At 40.6% G+C, this 14886-nt stretch overlaps 1 protein-coding gene across 1 annotated transcript in view; it reads right to left on the reverse strand.

Annotated features, from left to right (window-relative positions):
- Positions 1 to 14886, reverse strand: part of cplx4a (complexin 4a) — a 44353-nt gene that overhangs the window by 18846 nt on the left and 10621 nt on the right. The window contains exon 2 of the mRNA XM_039752746.1: positions 742 to 829. Coding sequence (XP_039608680.1) covers positions 742 to 829 — 88 coding nt within the window. The remainder of the gene's footprint in view (positions 1 to 741; positions 830 to 14886) is intronic.

Raw genomic sequence — 14886 nt, forward strand, 5'->3', positions numbered from 1 at the left:
AGAGCTGCTGGGAGGAGTGGATGATTTGTTATTGGTTATTGTGATTATTGATTTATTGGAGTATTGCGGAGTGGAGGTGCTTGGTGCACATTATTATAACAATAAATTCAATTATTTGGACTTTTACCTGGTGTCTGACGTGTCATCTAAGGGTTCAAGGGGAGGGCAGCGCCCTCTATATTCCACATTGTCCACTAACATACAATGTGTTGGATTACTGTATAACATTTTAATTAAAATGTGTGATATAATCGATTTAAAATCTTGCCCTGAAACACTCATCAGTTACAATTTTAGGGTTTAATTCTGTCACAAACTCTCTTTTCTCATCCACAGCATGTAAGGCCTCTCTATCCTCCCTCTGATAATTCAAATAACTGTTCATGTTATTGCGGTGCAAATTAAACCTTAAACATAAAATTAAACATTCACCAAATAAATACAGAATGAAGGAAAATAATGGGCATGCTGATCTGAAATTTTATACTGTACAGATGTTAGTTTCCACTATATTAACAAATGCTTTTCAAGTTAACCTAGTCATTAAATGTTATTTGTTGGTCTTTTAAACTGTGAAAAAGAAACATGACGAAAATTAGCAGATATGAACATGATGGAATGCTTGACATTCACATTTTGACCCATCTTCTTTACAAGATCACCCAAGTGCTTATCTTTGCCGAACGAAAGTAATGCAAGAAAAATCTTAAAAGGTTTCCAAATTAGAATGAAGTGATTTACCTTTGGCAGTCTGTACTTTTGTCGTAAGTGCACCCTAAGACTTGCTCGTTCCGCTTTCTTGTGAGCAAACGTTGCATCTCTTTCCATTCTGCAGCAAGTGAAAAAACAGAACAAAAAGAGTCTTTAATGGTTCTTTTTTTCTACAACTCTGACCTTGCTGAGCCCACAAACTGTTAATAGTTAACACCCCATTATGGTCTACAACAATGTGCTCATGAATTTCAATAGCTCACTTAAATACAAAAACATTGCTATATTTGTGCTGCATTAACGGGACGCAAAATAGAATGCAGAATTTTTTTTTAGCAGTTATGCCCAGAATCAGTACAATGACTCATCTCCCCAATATGCGTTTTATGTTTAATTACAGAGCAGAACGCCTGGCAATAGGAGGCCTTTAGAATTTGATAACATACCTTAATCAATGCGACTTTCTGATGAAGAATTGAAAAGTCAAGGTCATAATTGTCTAACTACTTAAGTGACTGTTTTCAGCTTTGACCAATACTTCATCAGAAATTAATTATTTTCAAGGACCTTAGGCACAACAAAAGCTGAAAACACAAAGATAGTTGAGGATGGATGCCTATGATATTTACAAGCAAGGAATTGAAAAAAATAGCCAGTCTCTCAATGTAATTTAGAGAAATCCATCCCTCCATTGTATACTTTATTGAATTCCCAAATAAACAATAAGTAAGATAGCATTGACATTATTGTATTGCAATTCAATAGTGGAGAGGTGAAGAAGGTAAATCTCACAAGGAAACTAGCAATTTTTATGTACAAAACAATATATTTAATACTGAGTGAAATGGTGATGCAGTGACTAGCAGTGCTGTCCACTGTCCCGCTCCAGGGGCACACTTACTGAGTGGTCAGTGTCTGTATGGAACCGGAGTGCTTGTTTCATATCTGCACAAGTTTTTTCTCCAGGTATCCTTTTTTCCATTGTGGCAGATGACCGGGGGTCCTGTCCAGCTGGGACACCTGGAGGGTCTGGGAGAGGAGCAATACCTTCCCCGGGCCACGAGCAGGCAGCCGCCCTGGTCTGCATGGAGGCCACGGGAGCTGAGCTTGGAAGCTCAACCCAGTTGGGGCCCGTGGTCACCGCCAAGGGGCGCCAGGATACTTGTGGATCCCTGGAAGGAAGCGCTTCTGCCACACCAGGAAATGCTGCCGGACCGGGGATGATGTACGCCCGGAGTGCTTCCGGGAGCACGGGCAGCACTTCCACCACACTGGGGAGTGCTGCCGGAAGTTCGTCATCAAGCACCTAGAGCACATCTGAGGAAGATCTAAAAGAGGCCGCTTCACTTCATTCGAGGAGCCGGAGTCGGGTGGAAGTGGACAGAGCTTGCCTGGGGGGTGTTGGAGGCGATAGGGAGAAGAAGGAAGTTTAAAGGACTGTGTTGGTGATTACTGCACTGGGGCTCGGGTTTGTAAATAGGAGTTACAATTAAAGCGAGTGTGTTTTACGATGTTCCATGTCTGCCTATGTGTGTTGGGTTTGAGCTTTCCACACCATGTAAAGTGGATTCATAATGTATTCACACCCCTTCATTTTGTGCAAATCTTCATTGTATTGTAGACATGATTATAAATGTCTACATTTGCCATTCTTACCCTTCAACGTACACTCAATAACCCATAATGACAAAGTGAAAATGTGTTTTCAGAAAGGTTTCAAGATTTATTAAAAATCAAAAACTGAAATCCCCCATTTATATAAGTACTCAGACCCTTTGTTGTAACATTCCAAACTGTGGTCAGGTGCATCCTGTTTGCTTTAATTATCCTTAAGAGGTACAGTACCAGTAACCTGGCTGGAGTTCAAACTTACCTGATGGGATATCCATCCATCCATTTTCCAACCCGCTGAATCCAAACACAGGGTCACGGGGGTCTGCTGGAGCCAATCCCAGGGCACAAGGCAGGAACCAATCCCGGGCAGGGTGCCAATCCACCGCAGGACACACACAAACACACCCACACACCAAGCACACACTAGGGCCAAGTTAGAATCGCCAATCCATCTAACCTGCATGTCTTTGGACTGTGGGAGGAAACCGGAGCGCCTGGAGGAAACCCACTCAGACACGGGGAGAACATACAAACTCCACGCGGGGAGGACCCGGGAAGTGAACCGGGGTCTCCTAACTACGAGGCAGCAGCAGCGCTACCCACCGCCCCACCGTGCCGCCCCCTGATGGGACATCATTTTGAAATTCACACACCTGTGTATAGCAGGTCCCACAATTCACAAAGCCAAAATGACCAATCACGTCAAAAAAAAATTCTTTCTTTGCATTTATATAGCGCTTTTCTCACTACTCAAAGCGCTCAGCAATTGCAGGTTAAGGGCCTTGCTCAAGGGCCCAACAGAGCAGAGTCCCTATTGGCATTTACAGGATTTGAACCGGCAACCTTCCGATTGCCAGTACAGACCCCTAGCCTCAGAGCCACCACTCCGCCCTCAAAGTCAAACTAACCAATCAGACTGCTCAGAGGGACCGGACACACAGACCTTAATGAATGATGGGAATTTTTTTTTTCACTTAGAATTTCAGCTTCTCTTAAAATACATTCCTCTGCATTCCTCTCTTTCTCTCTATATATATATCCCATAAGAACTCGTTCAAAGTTCAGTTCACACAGATTAAAAGGAGTAAATTCATGTTCATAGTTCACCATTTCAGTTTTGAACTAGTTCATGTTCAGTTCATTTTGGATTTTTTAAGGAGTGAGAATAAATGATCAATTAGTTTACTTTTTTCAGTTTTGCATGCCTTATATTAGGCTATTAAATACACTTTATTGAGTTACACTTAGTAACAAGCACATATAACCACATACGCTAATATCCTTCTGGTCGAAAAAGAAATTAAATAGATGCAAGTATACATATAAATTACTGCTCTATTTCCTACCGTGTAATACAAATGGTGACTGTTGACCCAGCATGTAAGTGAACTAACGTATTACGCTGCCGGTCAAAATTTGCATCACATATTGCATGTGCAACGAGGAAAAATATAAAGTGGCCTCAGAAAGTACAATGTTTTCCTAAAAGCGAAAGCGGAGCTTCACCGCTTGTTAGTATCAGCGGAGGTGCAGCTTAAGTTCAAGCAGGCAGACACAGACAGTGCCTATTTGATTTTACGTTATTTTTTCCGAATACAAATAAATGGCAAAAAATTCATACAAAATAAATATTGATAAAAATCCACTGTTTGTGTTTATCCGAATACCGTATTCGTATTCGGCTCCACCCCTACATTACAGGGTAAGGCAAAACGTTTAATGTGGACCTAAACCAGATCCAGAATGTCACATAACACTGAACTCGCTCACGTTCAAGTTCTTCACTTGCAAATACGGTACAATAAGTTTACCGTTCTGAGAAAAATGAGGTAGTTCAATGAACGCGTTCTTTTTATCTAGTTCATGCACAACACTGATGCACAGTATAACCCAGCTAAAATTTGAAATTGTGTACACATATGTCACTTATGCTGCCTAAAGTGTATCCCAGACAAGATCCAAACTTTCTGAGACTTGCAGTTGAAACAGAAACCTGGACAATCATTAAGATGAATCTGCATGAGATGTTGGGACAGCTTAGCTATTAGCTAAACAGACAGGCTTGATGGGCTGAATGATCTCCCCTGATCTGTTCTTTTGTGAACAGATGCTTCTTATTTTTACTTGTCTGACACCTTTATCCAAGGCAAGGTGGTTGCATTTCTTTTGTTCTTCTAGTTGGAGCACGGGCAGGTAAAGTGACTTGCTCATGGGCATGTTTGTGTCAGAAGTGGGATTTGAATGCACAACCTTAGGGTTTGCTGTCCAAAGTCTTAACTACTACACCACACTGCCTGCCTCACTAGATCAAATTTTCTGAGAGTGATCGACACTTAGACTATTTTCATTTTAATACTTTTGCACATCTCTTAGACAGCCTTCACTCTAAAATCAATCCCAGTCCCATCACAGTGGAGTAAACAATGGTATGTAAGGGAAATATTTATTACGGCATACTATAATGCTTTACCTGTACCAACACTTACTGTATTTTTCTTATTTGGGTGAATCCTTGTCCATCTCTTATTACTCAGTGGGGAAAGTAATGTGTTATATTAGTTTTAATAGGAAAAAAAGGAATTATCTCTCAGAGGAATGATTAACATTATTGCATAACAGGTTATTTGGTCTCTGCTTGACCTTTGCTGCTGTATGAGGAACCGTAGTTGACTTTATTTTGCAATGTGGTTCTCTGATGTTGTCTGCGGGAGGAAGCTTTTTGTGTTGTGTTTTTTAGCTTAATAGTTATTTTTTTTATTTTTTTTTTTTTGTTTTTATCTTGGAACACAGTGACTATTCTTGTTGCATTGATTAAACAAGTGCAGTGCATCTTTGACTAAACTGTGTGTTATTGTGTGTGTTTTGTTCACTTAAATAAAAAAAAAGTCATAATTATTTATGTAAATTCTAGCCAGCAATGTACCACATACCCGTATGTATTTTACTGTAGATAGATAGATAGATAGATAGATAGATAGATAGGTAATGTGAAAGGCACTATATGACAGATAAATAGATAGATAGATAGATAGATAGATAGATAGATAGATAGATAGATAATGTGAAAGGCTATAGATAGATAGATAGATAGATAGATAGATAGATAGATAGATAGATAATGTGAAAGGCACTATATAATGGATAGATAGATAGATATGCAAGGCACTATATAATAGATAAATCAATAGATAGGTAGATAATGTGAAAGGCACTATATAAGAGAAAGATATAGATAATGTGAAAGGTACTATGTGATAGATACTGTAGATACATAAATAGATAGATAGATTTTATTTTATATACTTTACTAATCCCAGAAGGGGAACTGTCTTTTCACATGACATTTGGGGGTCGGAGCAGAGAGTGGGCCATTGTACAATTTTTCAGGTTAAGGGCCTATTTATACAATGGGCTGGAGTCTTATGATGGTATGAGTGTTTTTGTTAATTAGCAGTATCAGTAACTGAAAATATTAAAATATGATTTGGTCAAAAAGACTCTTTAAGGCCACCTCATGTGTTTTTAACAAAATATTTATGACTGTTATATGTCACTGTCACAGATGAATGGGGTCCTTGTCTGGCTAGGATGCCTCTTCACTGAGAGGACTGGGGTAGCAAACCTGGGCAGAACAATACCTCCCCGAACACTAGATGGCAGTCCCCCTGGGTTGCAGCGGTGCCTCGGACTCTCGCAGGGCTTCATGGGTGATGGAGTCAAATACAGCCCTATTGGAATCTGGGGGCACCACCAGGGGGTGCTACAGCTGCTACTGAGCCATAGAGAGCAGTTCAGGGAAGGCGTTGCCCACAGGCGAAGAAAATAAAATAAAACTTTTGTGTTTTATTAGTGTGCCTTCTGCGTCTGTTTGTGTCGGGATAGGCACTGGCATAGCGCCATCTACTGTCTCAGTCACCTTCAGTTCCAAGGTATGTTGCTGCATTGAACTAGATTGCCTCATACCCCACTTGCAATATGCTCTGCCATATTATGACAGGGCATTGAATATCTTCTAAAGCAGATCATCCATCCACAATGTTCTGAAGCAGCTCCACAAAAATTAGGGAATGAAAACCTGGACCCTGCCTGAATGAGAAGAAATGTAGAGATGAGCCCTGGAGAGAATACCTGTCTACCACATAACATACTTACTTATGCCAGGCATCTAACGTGCACATATTTAGTGTACGAGAGGAAGAACCGGACAACCCAGTGAAAATCCACACAGACCTGTGGAGAACATGCATGCCCCACATTTACAGTGCACAGGCAGAGTGTTACCAATGACAAAGTTGCTAAGTAAAGCAATTATTGAAAGAAAAGACTTTGGTGAAATCTACTGTTTACCAACTCACGTAAGCCAATGTCACATTACGCTACTTGTACCCATAGGGTATGTCAGAACTGCCAAGTGCAGTTGCTGAATGTCACATTAGGTGACTTCTAGTCAGGGAGTAGGTCAGACTTGTAGACTGCAGTTTCTGATCTCATCACCAGACCTTGGCAATTTACCCAACTAAAAATTCACTGGGCATGTCATATTTAGTGACTATGTGATGACTTTCTAGCACAGTTGTGCACACCCCTTTTTCTGACAGCCAATAATGTACTGCCTTACGGAGCCGGTGCCGTATGATTGTTTAACAGGTATGTAGATCTTTGCCCTTTTTGTTTTTTCCATTCTGTTGAGGTAAACTAAATCCAAGACATCAGACAGATGTGCTTCTCTTCAATTTATGCAGGTCCTGAACACCTGCGTCTCTTATTCTTCGTTGCTGCATTATTTGCATGGTACATCCAGATGAGCATTCATTGCTCGCCTGCTCTTGTGCACACAAGGCCCACCCATTAGACTAAAGGCAAAATCAAACCTACTTGATCTTGTCAGTGTAAGTTGTGGACTGTTTGGACTAAGTCTCTGTTTATGTTAGACTAGATGGCTGGCCTCATGAGAACACGCTACCAGCTTCCTCCATCTCACGATGATTATGTAAATAAAGGCTATGACTGAAAATCGTTAAGTCACTGGGAGTCATTAACAGCAATCAAACAGTTTGAAAGTTAGTCTCTGACATTGCAAAGGAGACACTTAATGGAGAAGTGCACCATATGTCCCAATTAAATATTTGTCATTGTCAAGCAAAAAAAAATTAACAGAAACCTCCATGCTTGGAAGGAAATGCTACACCCTCAATTACATTTTTGAACTAAGTAAACTTTCCAGCTGCAGTGGGCTGGCACCCTGCCTGGGGTTTGCTCCTGCCTTGCGCCCTGTGCTGGCTGGGATTGGCTCCAGCAGACCCCCGTGACCCTGTGTTAGGATATAGCGGGTTGGACGATGACTGACTGACTGACTAAACTTTTCACACCATAGTTGTGCATATAGTTTCCAGTGTTCTGTTTACTGTTTTCAAATGTGTTATACTTTATTTGAAAGTTAAATTCAGAAGTGTCTTGGATTAAGTCTGATTAATGCTGGACATACCCCGTCAAATCTGTAAGGAACGTGTTTTATTTTTTGAAGACCAGCGTTATCATGACAAAACTAAAAGAAATAAGTATTTCATGTGTCCAAATTTGTCCTTTTTAACACTTTAAAATGTAGCCTTCTAAAAAAAATAGAATTGAGCTGGTGTTATTGAAATTAAGATTGGAGTTTGAATACCAACATGTCATCTGTCCTGATCCTTCGGCATGGTCAAGCACAACGTCCTTCTTGCCAGCCTCTCTGACATTGGCATTACTGGAAATGCTCTCAGATGGTTTGAGTCCCTACACCCTGGGCAGATCCTACAGCATGTCTCGGTGAGGAGAGTTGTGAAAGGCACACCAGACATGCACAGGGACGCCACAAGGATTGGTGCTGGGTCCTCTACCTTTTTTCTTTCTATACCACTTTGCTGGGCTCCATCATCCAATCCCATGGGTTTTGTTATCAGTGATATGCCAATGATACACAGCTGTAGCTGTCATTCCCTCCTGAAGATAACAAAGTATCAGCTAGATTCACTACATTTCTTACTGATATCTCAACCTAGATGAAGGACTACCATATCTACAGCTCACCCTGGCAAAAACCGAACTTCTTGTGATTCCAGCCAGCTCAACACCCCATCTCTGTACAGCTTGGCGCAGTGTTGCTAACACCTGCCAGGTCAGAATGCAACCTTGGGGTGGTGATTGATGAGCAGCTATCTTTTTCCAACCACATTTCTACTGTTTCTTGTTTATGCAGGTTCACTCTGTACAACATCCGCAAGATCAAATCTTATCTGACAGAGTATGCTGCAGAACTTTTGGTCCAGGCTTTGGTCTTGTCGCACCTGGACTAATGGAAGTTGCTTCTGGCAGGAGAACCTGCATGTGCTATCAAGCTGCTGCAGAAGGTCAAGAACACAGTGACCTGTCTTGTATTTAACCAGCTGAGACAGGGAAATGTCACTCTTGTCATATATACAGGGTGGTCTAGATCTAATTATGCAATTATGAAAAGGTGAACGCATCGCACTTACTGTTCAACTGACAACCATCTCCCCGCCATTTTGGAATGCAGGGCAGGTGCTGCCATCTATCGGACACAAAAAATATTTTTTGTGAATTCTCTATGTAATAAACTTAATAAATTATAGTAATAATGAAAATTGGACCACCCTATATTGTTATATATGCACCTTGTTATATATTATGTTTCTTTATGTTATGTGTTGTGGATTCTTCATTGTCCTGTGTTCTGTGTAGCACCATGGTCCTGGAGAAATGTTGTTTCATTTCACTGTATGCTGTACTACTGTATATGGATGAAATGACAATAAATACTCTTGAAACTTAAAAGGTCACTACATTGGCTCCCTGTAGCAGGATGCGTTACATTCATATTGCTGATGTTGGCCTACAGACTAGTCAGTGGGTCAGCACCTGAGTATATGGAGGCACTAGTGAAGTGCTATGCTCCTTCTCGCCCACTCAGGTCTGCCAGGGAACAGCGTCTTGTGATGCCACCTCTGCGTGGTATCAAGTCTCAATCCAGACTCTTGTCCTGAGCAGCTCCTAGCTGGTGGAACAACCTGCCCACCTCCTTCTATACTGCTGAGTCCCTCAATGTATTTGAAAAGCAACTGAAGACCCATTTGTTCTGTGAATATCTGTCTAATTCACCGTAAATCTTTCATATTCTTGGTTGATTTGCCGCTATGTTAAGTTTAATTGCTTTATCAGTTGTTAATCTATGATTGTAAATTTATTAGTTATTACATCTTTTCACTTGTAGCAGTGAACTTTTGTTACCTGTCCTATTACGCTTGCTGAACAAACAGGCCCTAACCCAATGTTACTCCATTATGTTTACCTCTGTTGTAATAAGTCGCTTTGGTTTAAAGCACCTGCCAAGCAAATAAATGTAAATGTAAATGATACTTCAAAAAGCTTCAATGTGAACTTCAGACAGTTCAAAAATGGGCCTTACACGTGAATAGCGGGAACACCACTTAAAACACTTCTGCCAAATTTCACACTTTTTCTCGCAGGGGTTGCACTTTGATGTACTGTAAGCTGTATTGGTTTCTCTTTCCTATTGTTATATGCTTAAAATCCCCATTTATGCTTTTTTTTTGCAATTAGTTATTTGATGTGATATTTTTATTGATGTTGAAACACAAAATATGTATTACAATTCTAGCAACAAAGCAAATAAGAGTTGATCATGACATGAACCAATTATCCTCTGGCTGGCACATTAACTGTTAAGTGGTTGTTGTCTAAGATGTGTTTATTTACCACTTTGTATTTGAATAAGTGGAAATGATTGGATGGAAGGGTCATGGAGATTTAAGTACTAATAATGTGACATGCTTAACCTTTGTAGAGTAAACCTCTTAAGTCTAGAAGCAGACCTGGAACTGGGTAATTGCAGTGCACCCAGAGGAGCACTTAGACTAATCATTTGTGGTTTCACTTGTCGCGCTTTAATTTAACGTTGATGAGGTGATGTGATGACCTCATGCCAGTAGCCCAAGGCATTGTCTCTTGCTGGGACATCTTGCAGTTTGTTGACTAAGGATAAACCAGTAGCAAGTGAGGAGATTTAGGCAGTTGCTGGTACATTTTTTATTGAATGGAAGAGTACAAGGTGCAAAAAGTCAGTAAATAAATGCCTCTGGATGAAATCATACATATTGTTTGTAGATTAACACACACACACACAAGCAGTACTCAAGATAGACACAACACAGAAGATCCTAATTAAAGTTCAAGGGAATTCCATGTGTCACCAGGCACACACCCTGGCAGAGCAATGCACACAGCAACACTCACCATTCTGATGGCCTTCTTGTCCTTTCAGGAAAGACTCAACTACTTGATCCACAGTAATTGCCATCTTAAGCCCACACATCACAAAACTTCACCAGCCAGCACACAGCTCTACCCCTTTCTGTTTTGCCAGGACCAACCCTTCTGGATAATCACCCTGCATTTTATACTGCATAAAAATAGGTCAGCAGATCTGAACATTGCTCCCAACCCAATGCTCTACGCCAGGGGTGTCGAACTCTAGTACCGGAGGGCCGCAGTGGCTGCAGGTTTTCATTCTAACCCTTTTCCTAATCAGTGAGCAGTTTTCTCTGCTAGGTAACTCTTTTCCCCTTCATTTTAATATCCCTGTTTTTATGGATTCAGTCCTCTGAATTGATTACTTTCTCCATAAAATGGCAGCCAAACAGAAATGAAATGTGAAACGAGCCAACAGACGACCAGCTAAACTGGAATGTCAAACTCCAGCCAATTTCACTCCAACCAGTTTCTTAATGAGAAGCCAATTCTTGCTGTTAATTAAAGCCATTATTGAACATCATGACTTGTTGCTGCTCTCATTCTTTGCCACAGCAGACTGTTGATTTTCTGTTTTTTTTCTAAGACCACCATCAAGAAGTTTTGGTGACCTGAGCAGACCAACATGATCGAGACCTTCACCTTCCTTTATTTTCAGGTTAGCTGGTCATGTGGCGGCTTGTTTAATGTGTCATTATTATTTTGGCTTCTCATTAAGGAAAAAGAAACAAGTAAGGGATCTGAGTCACGTCAATTAAAACTAAAGCAAAACAAATTAACCAGCCACAAAAATGGCACACTAATTAAGATGGTTAGAACAAAAACCTGCAGTCACTGCAGCCCACCAGGACCAGAGTTGGACACCCCTGATTTACGTAATCATTGTGAGATGGAGGAGTGTGACAGTGTGTTCCCAGGAAGGTCAGTCATCTGGTCTGACATGCCCATCAACTCACTTCAAACAGTCCACGACTTACACCAACTTTGGTGGTTTGATTTTCTCTTTAGTTGTGAGGTGGGCACTGTGCACATGAAGGCTGACAACAAACGAATGCTCATCCAAAAGTGCAATGAATAGAATGTAGCAACGAGAAACATGGCTGTTTTGGACCTCACAAGCAGAAGAAAAACTCATCTGTCTGATGTCTCATGTTTCATGGACCACAACAGACTGAAAATAATACAAAATGGCAGAGTTTGCAGCTGACTTAACTTAACACCTTTTACAGGTGTCAGAACAAAAAGGGGCAAACTTGGCTGTGCTGGAAGATCTTCACACCGTCGCTAACGTGACCTGCCCAGGCACTTTCATTCATGTATATTAAGACGATCCATCGACAAGAACAGCGACTGCTGTCTGCAAGTTTGACATTCCCAATGACTTGAAGTCGTGTAATGTGATATCAGCTTTAGTGACTGTGTTGTGTGTTCAGTGATGATTATTCATCCACTCATTTTCAAACCTGCTCAATCCAATCATAGGGTATCCCTACAGTTCTTGGGTAGAAGATCCACCCCAGGTGGGACATCAGCCTTTTACATAGGACACTCACCTATACTGGGGGAAATTTAGAACTTCCAATCAACCTAACCTACAAATGTGTGGGAAGAAACCGAGAGAAAAGTCCATATTGACACTAGAAGCACATGTAAATCCCATAAAGATAGTGGAATTATTTAAACCCCATCCCCTTCAGCTGTAACACAGTAGAATTAATGATTGTGCCGCTTTGTTGTTGCAGTAAAGATTCTCAAAATGCACAACAGCCTAACTCGACCCGCAGTTAATGAGGGAGTTTTGTAATAGGAGACCACAGAGATGAAGATCACTTCTGAAACAATCCAGTGATTAGCACAAGTGACAACTTCACGGTACAATTCTTCACCAGAGAGAATCACACTTGCATTTCAGCTTGAACGTAAATGACCACAGCATTTTAATAGGATTTCAGATACAAAAAAAAAAAAAATTAAAAATGTAACATTTTTTGATGTTATAGTGTCAGCTGTTCTCTGGAATGCAGCCCTTCTGCTCAGCTTGCCCTTTTTTTCTCAGTTAAATCCCTCTCAATGGGTCACATTGACGTGCAGAGCTCTTACTTCATTCTCTGCTTATTAAGCAGCTGCCCATATCCTGCAAAAGTCCATGACGTGTAACAGGCCTTTTGCATGCAAAATATAATAGGATTTAATTTTTCTAAGGTCATTTTCAAAGCTGTCACAAAACTCCAAAGCCTGAGCACATAAAATAAATGGTCATGGTCTTGTTAGAATGTAAGTACCTCTGGTTGGAATTGCCAGTTTGGGCAGAGGCGATGTCTAAAGGCACCAAAGTAAAGGTTTATATTCTTTTCAAAGCAGTCTGTTCATTTTTCTTCCCATGCATAAGCTCTTTTAAAAACATTGATGAACTGGACTCTCCTCTACACACAAACATTTATTATAAACCAGTGGAGTTACCCATTTATGACAGGCAGATTACTACTTTAAAACTGTAGGAGAAGAGACAGCATGCTTACAGTGCCCTCCATAATGTTTGGGACAAAGACTCATTGTTCCTTGATGCACCCCTCTGCTCCACAGTTTAAACTTACAAATCAAATAATTCAGATGTGATTAAAGTGCACATTGCAGACTTTCAACTAATGGTATTTGCAGACTTTCATGTCACACTACTGTATGAAGAATACATTTCAGTCACACTACTGTATGAAGAATTGGCAGCACTTTTTCTACATGATCCCCCCATTTCAGGGCACCATAATGTTTGGTACACAGCAATGTCAGTTATATTATAGCAGTCATGTTTAGGACATAGTTGTATAGAACATGGGTCCCCAACTCCAGTCCTGGAGGACCACAATGGCCACGAGGTTTTCGTTGTAACCCTTTTCTTAATTAGTGATATGTTTTTGCTGCTTGTTTTTTTAAGATTTGTTCCACTGAATTTCTTCATCTTTCCTTTGAATTGCTTCATTTCATTCCTTAAATGGCACCCATACAGAAATGAAACGTGAAGTGAGTGAGCCAACAGAAGACCAACTAAGTCAGGGCCTCAAACTCCAACCAATTTCACTCCAACCCATTGCTTAATGAGGTGCCACATCTTGTTGTTAATTAAACCTGTTCTTTAATTCTATGGCTTGTTGCTGCTCTCATTGTGTATTAGCAGACATTTTCGAAATGGTTGATTTTCTCTTTTCTAAGAGCACTGTTAAAATGTTTTGGGGACCTGAGCAGATCAGCACTCCTAAGATCTTCACCTTTCCTTATTTTCAGATATTGTATGAAAGAAACCTGAAGATATGGCTCTCTGAAGGAAAATGAGAAGTTGGTACTCCAGGTAATGGTGTTTAAATACTCAGGTGTATTGTTGTGAACACAGCCCATTGAATGTCTTCAGGCATGCTTGCCACAAACTAGTGAGAGCCCTCCTTGAAAAAACTGAGTAGTGGATGAGGAAGTTCTTGAGACTGAACACCAGATGGGTATAGCAAAGACAGTGCTGTAGGCATTATGTGGGACAATGGAGGAGAAGCTCAGTTTAAGTCATGACCTCATTTACAGTCGCAAGCTTTGAGCACTGATTGAAAGAATGAGAAGAAAGAGGTCCACACGCAGGGTTGCAGGGCTCACCACTCAAGACAATCTGAGAGACCAGGAGATCCAGTAGGAGGTTAGATTGGAGCAGCTACACCAGACTGAGAGATGATCTCTTAAGTGATTTGTGAGAATGGCTCTGGCGAGCATTCTATCAAAAGTTGTACCAGTTAAGGGGTTTTCACACCTACAATAGATGGTTTGGAGCAGTTGTTTCAAATTTAGAAGCGATTTCCCCCCTAGTCCTGTTCATCAAATACGCCAATTAGTCTCTGTGGACTAAAACAACAGGATCAAGACCTCCAAATGAAGCATGGAGCAGTATACATGGGGTATGAATGTGATCTAATAGATCGAACTATAGGAAATGCTGTGCATCATGGGTAAAATGTGTGCTACACCATTACTATCAGTAATTAGGCAATATTAGGATAAAAATAAATACATATATGTAAACCAATGTAACACAATTCATGTAGAATAGCTTGAACGAGTACCATTCAATCAGAGCAAGCTTAGCACTTGATTCAGGCGTAGAGTTTCTCTACCTCTCTTGTGTTCAGATTATTTATAAAGGTGTAAATTCACTTGTTATTGACTCAGAGGTGGTGAGAAATGAATAGCAGTGCACTGTGC

Source organism: Polypterus senegalus, chromosome 4 (assembly GCF_016835505.1).
Source record: "Polypterus senegalus isolate Bchr_013 chromosome 4, ASM1683550v1, whole genome shotgun sequence".
NCBI classification, from domain to species: Eukaryota; Metazoa; Chordata; class Cladistia; order Polypteriformes; family Polypteridae; genus Polypterus; species Polypterus senegalus.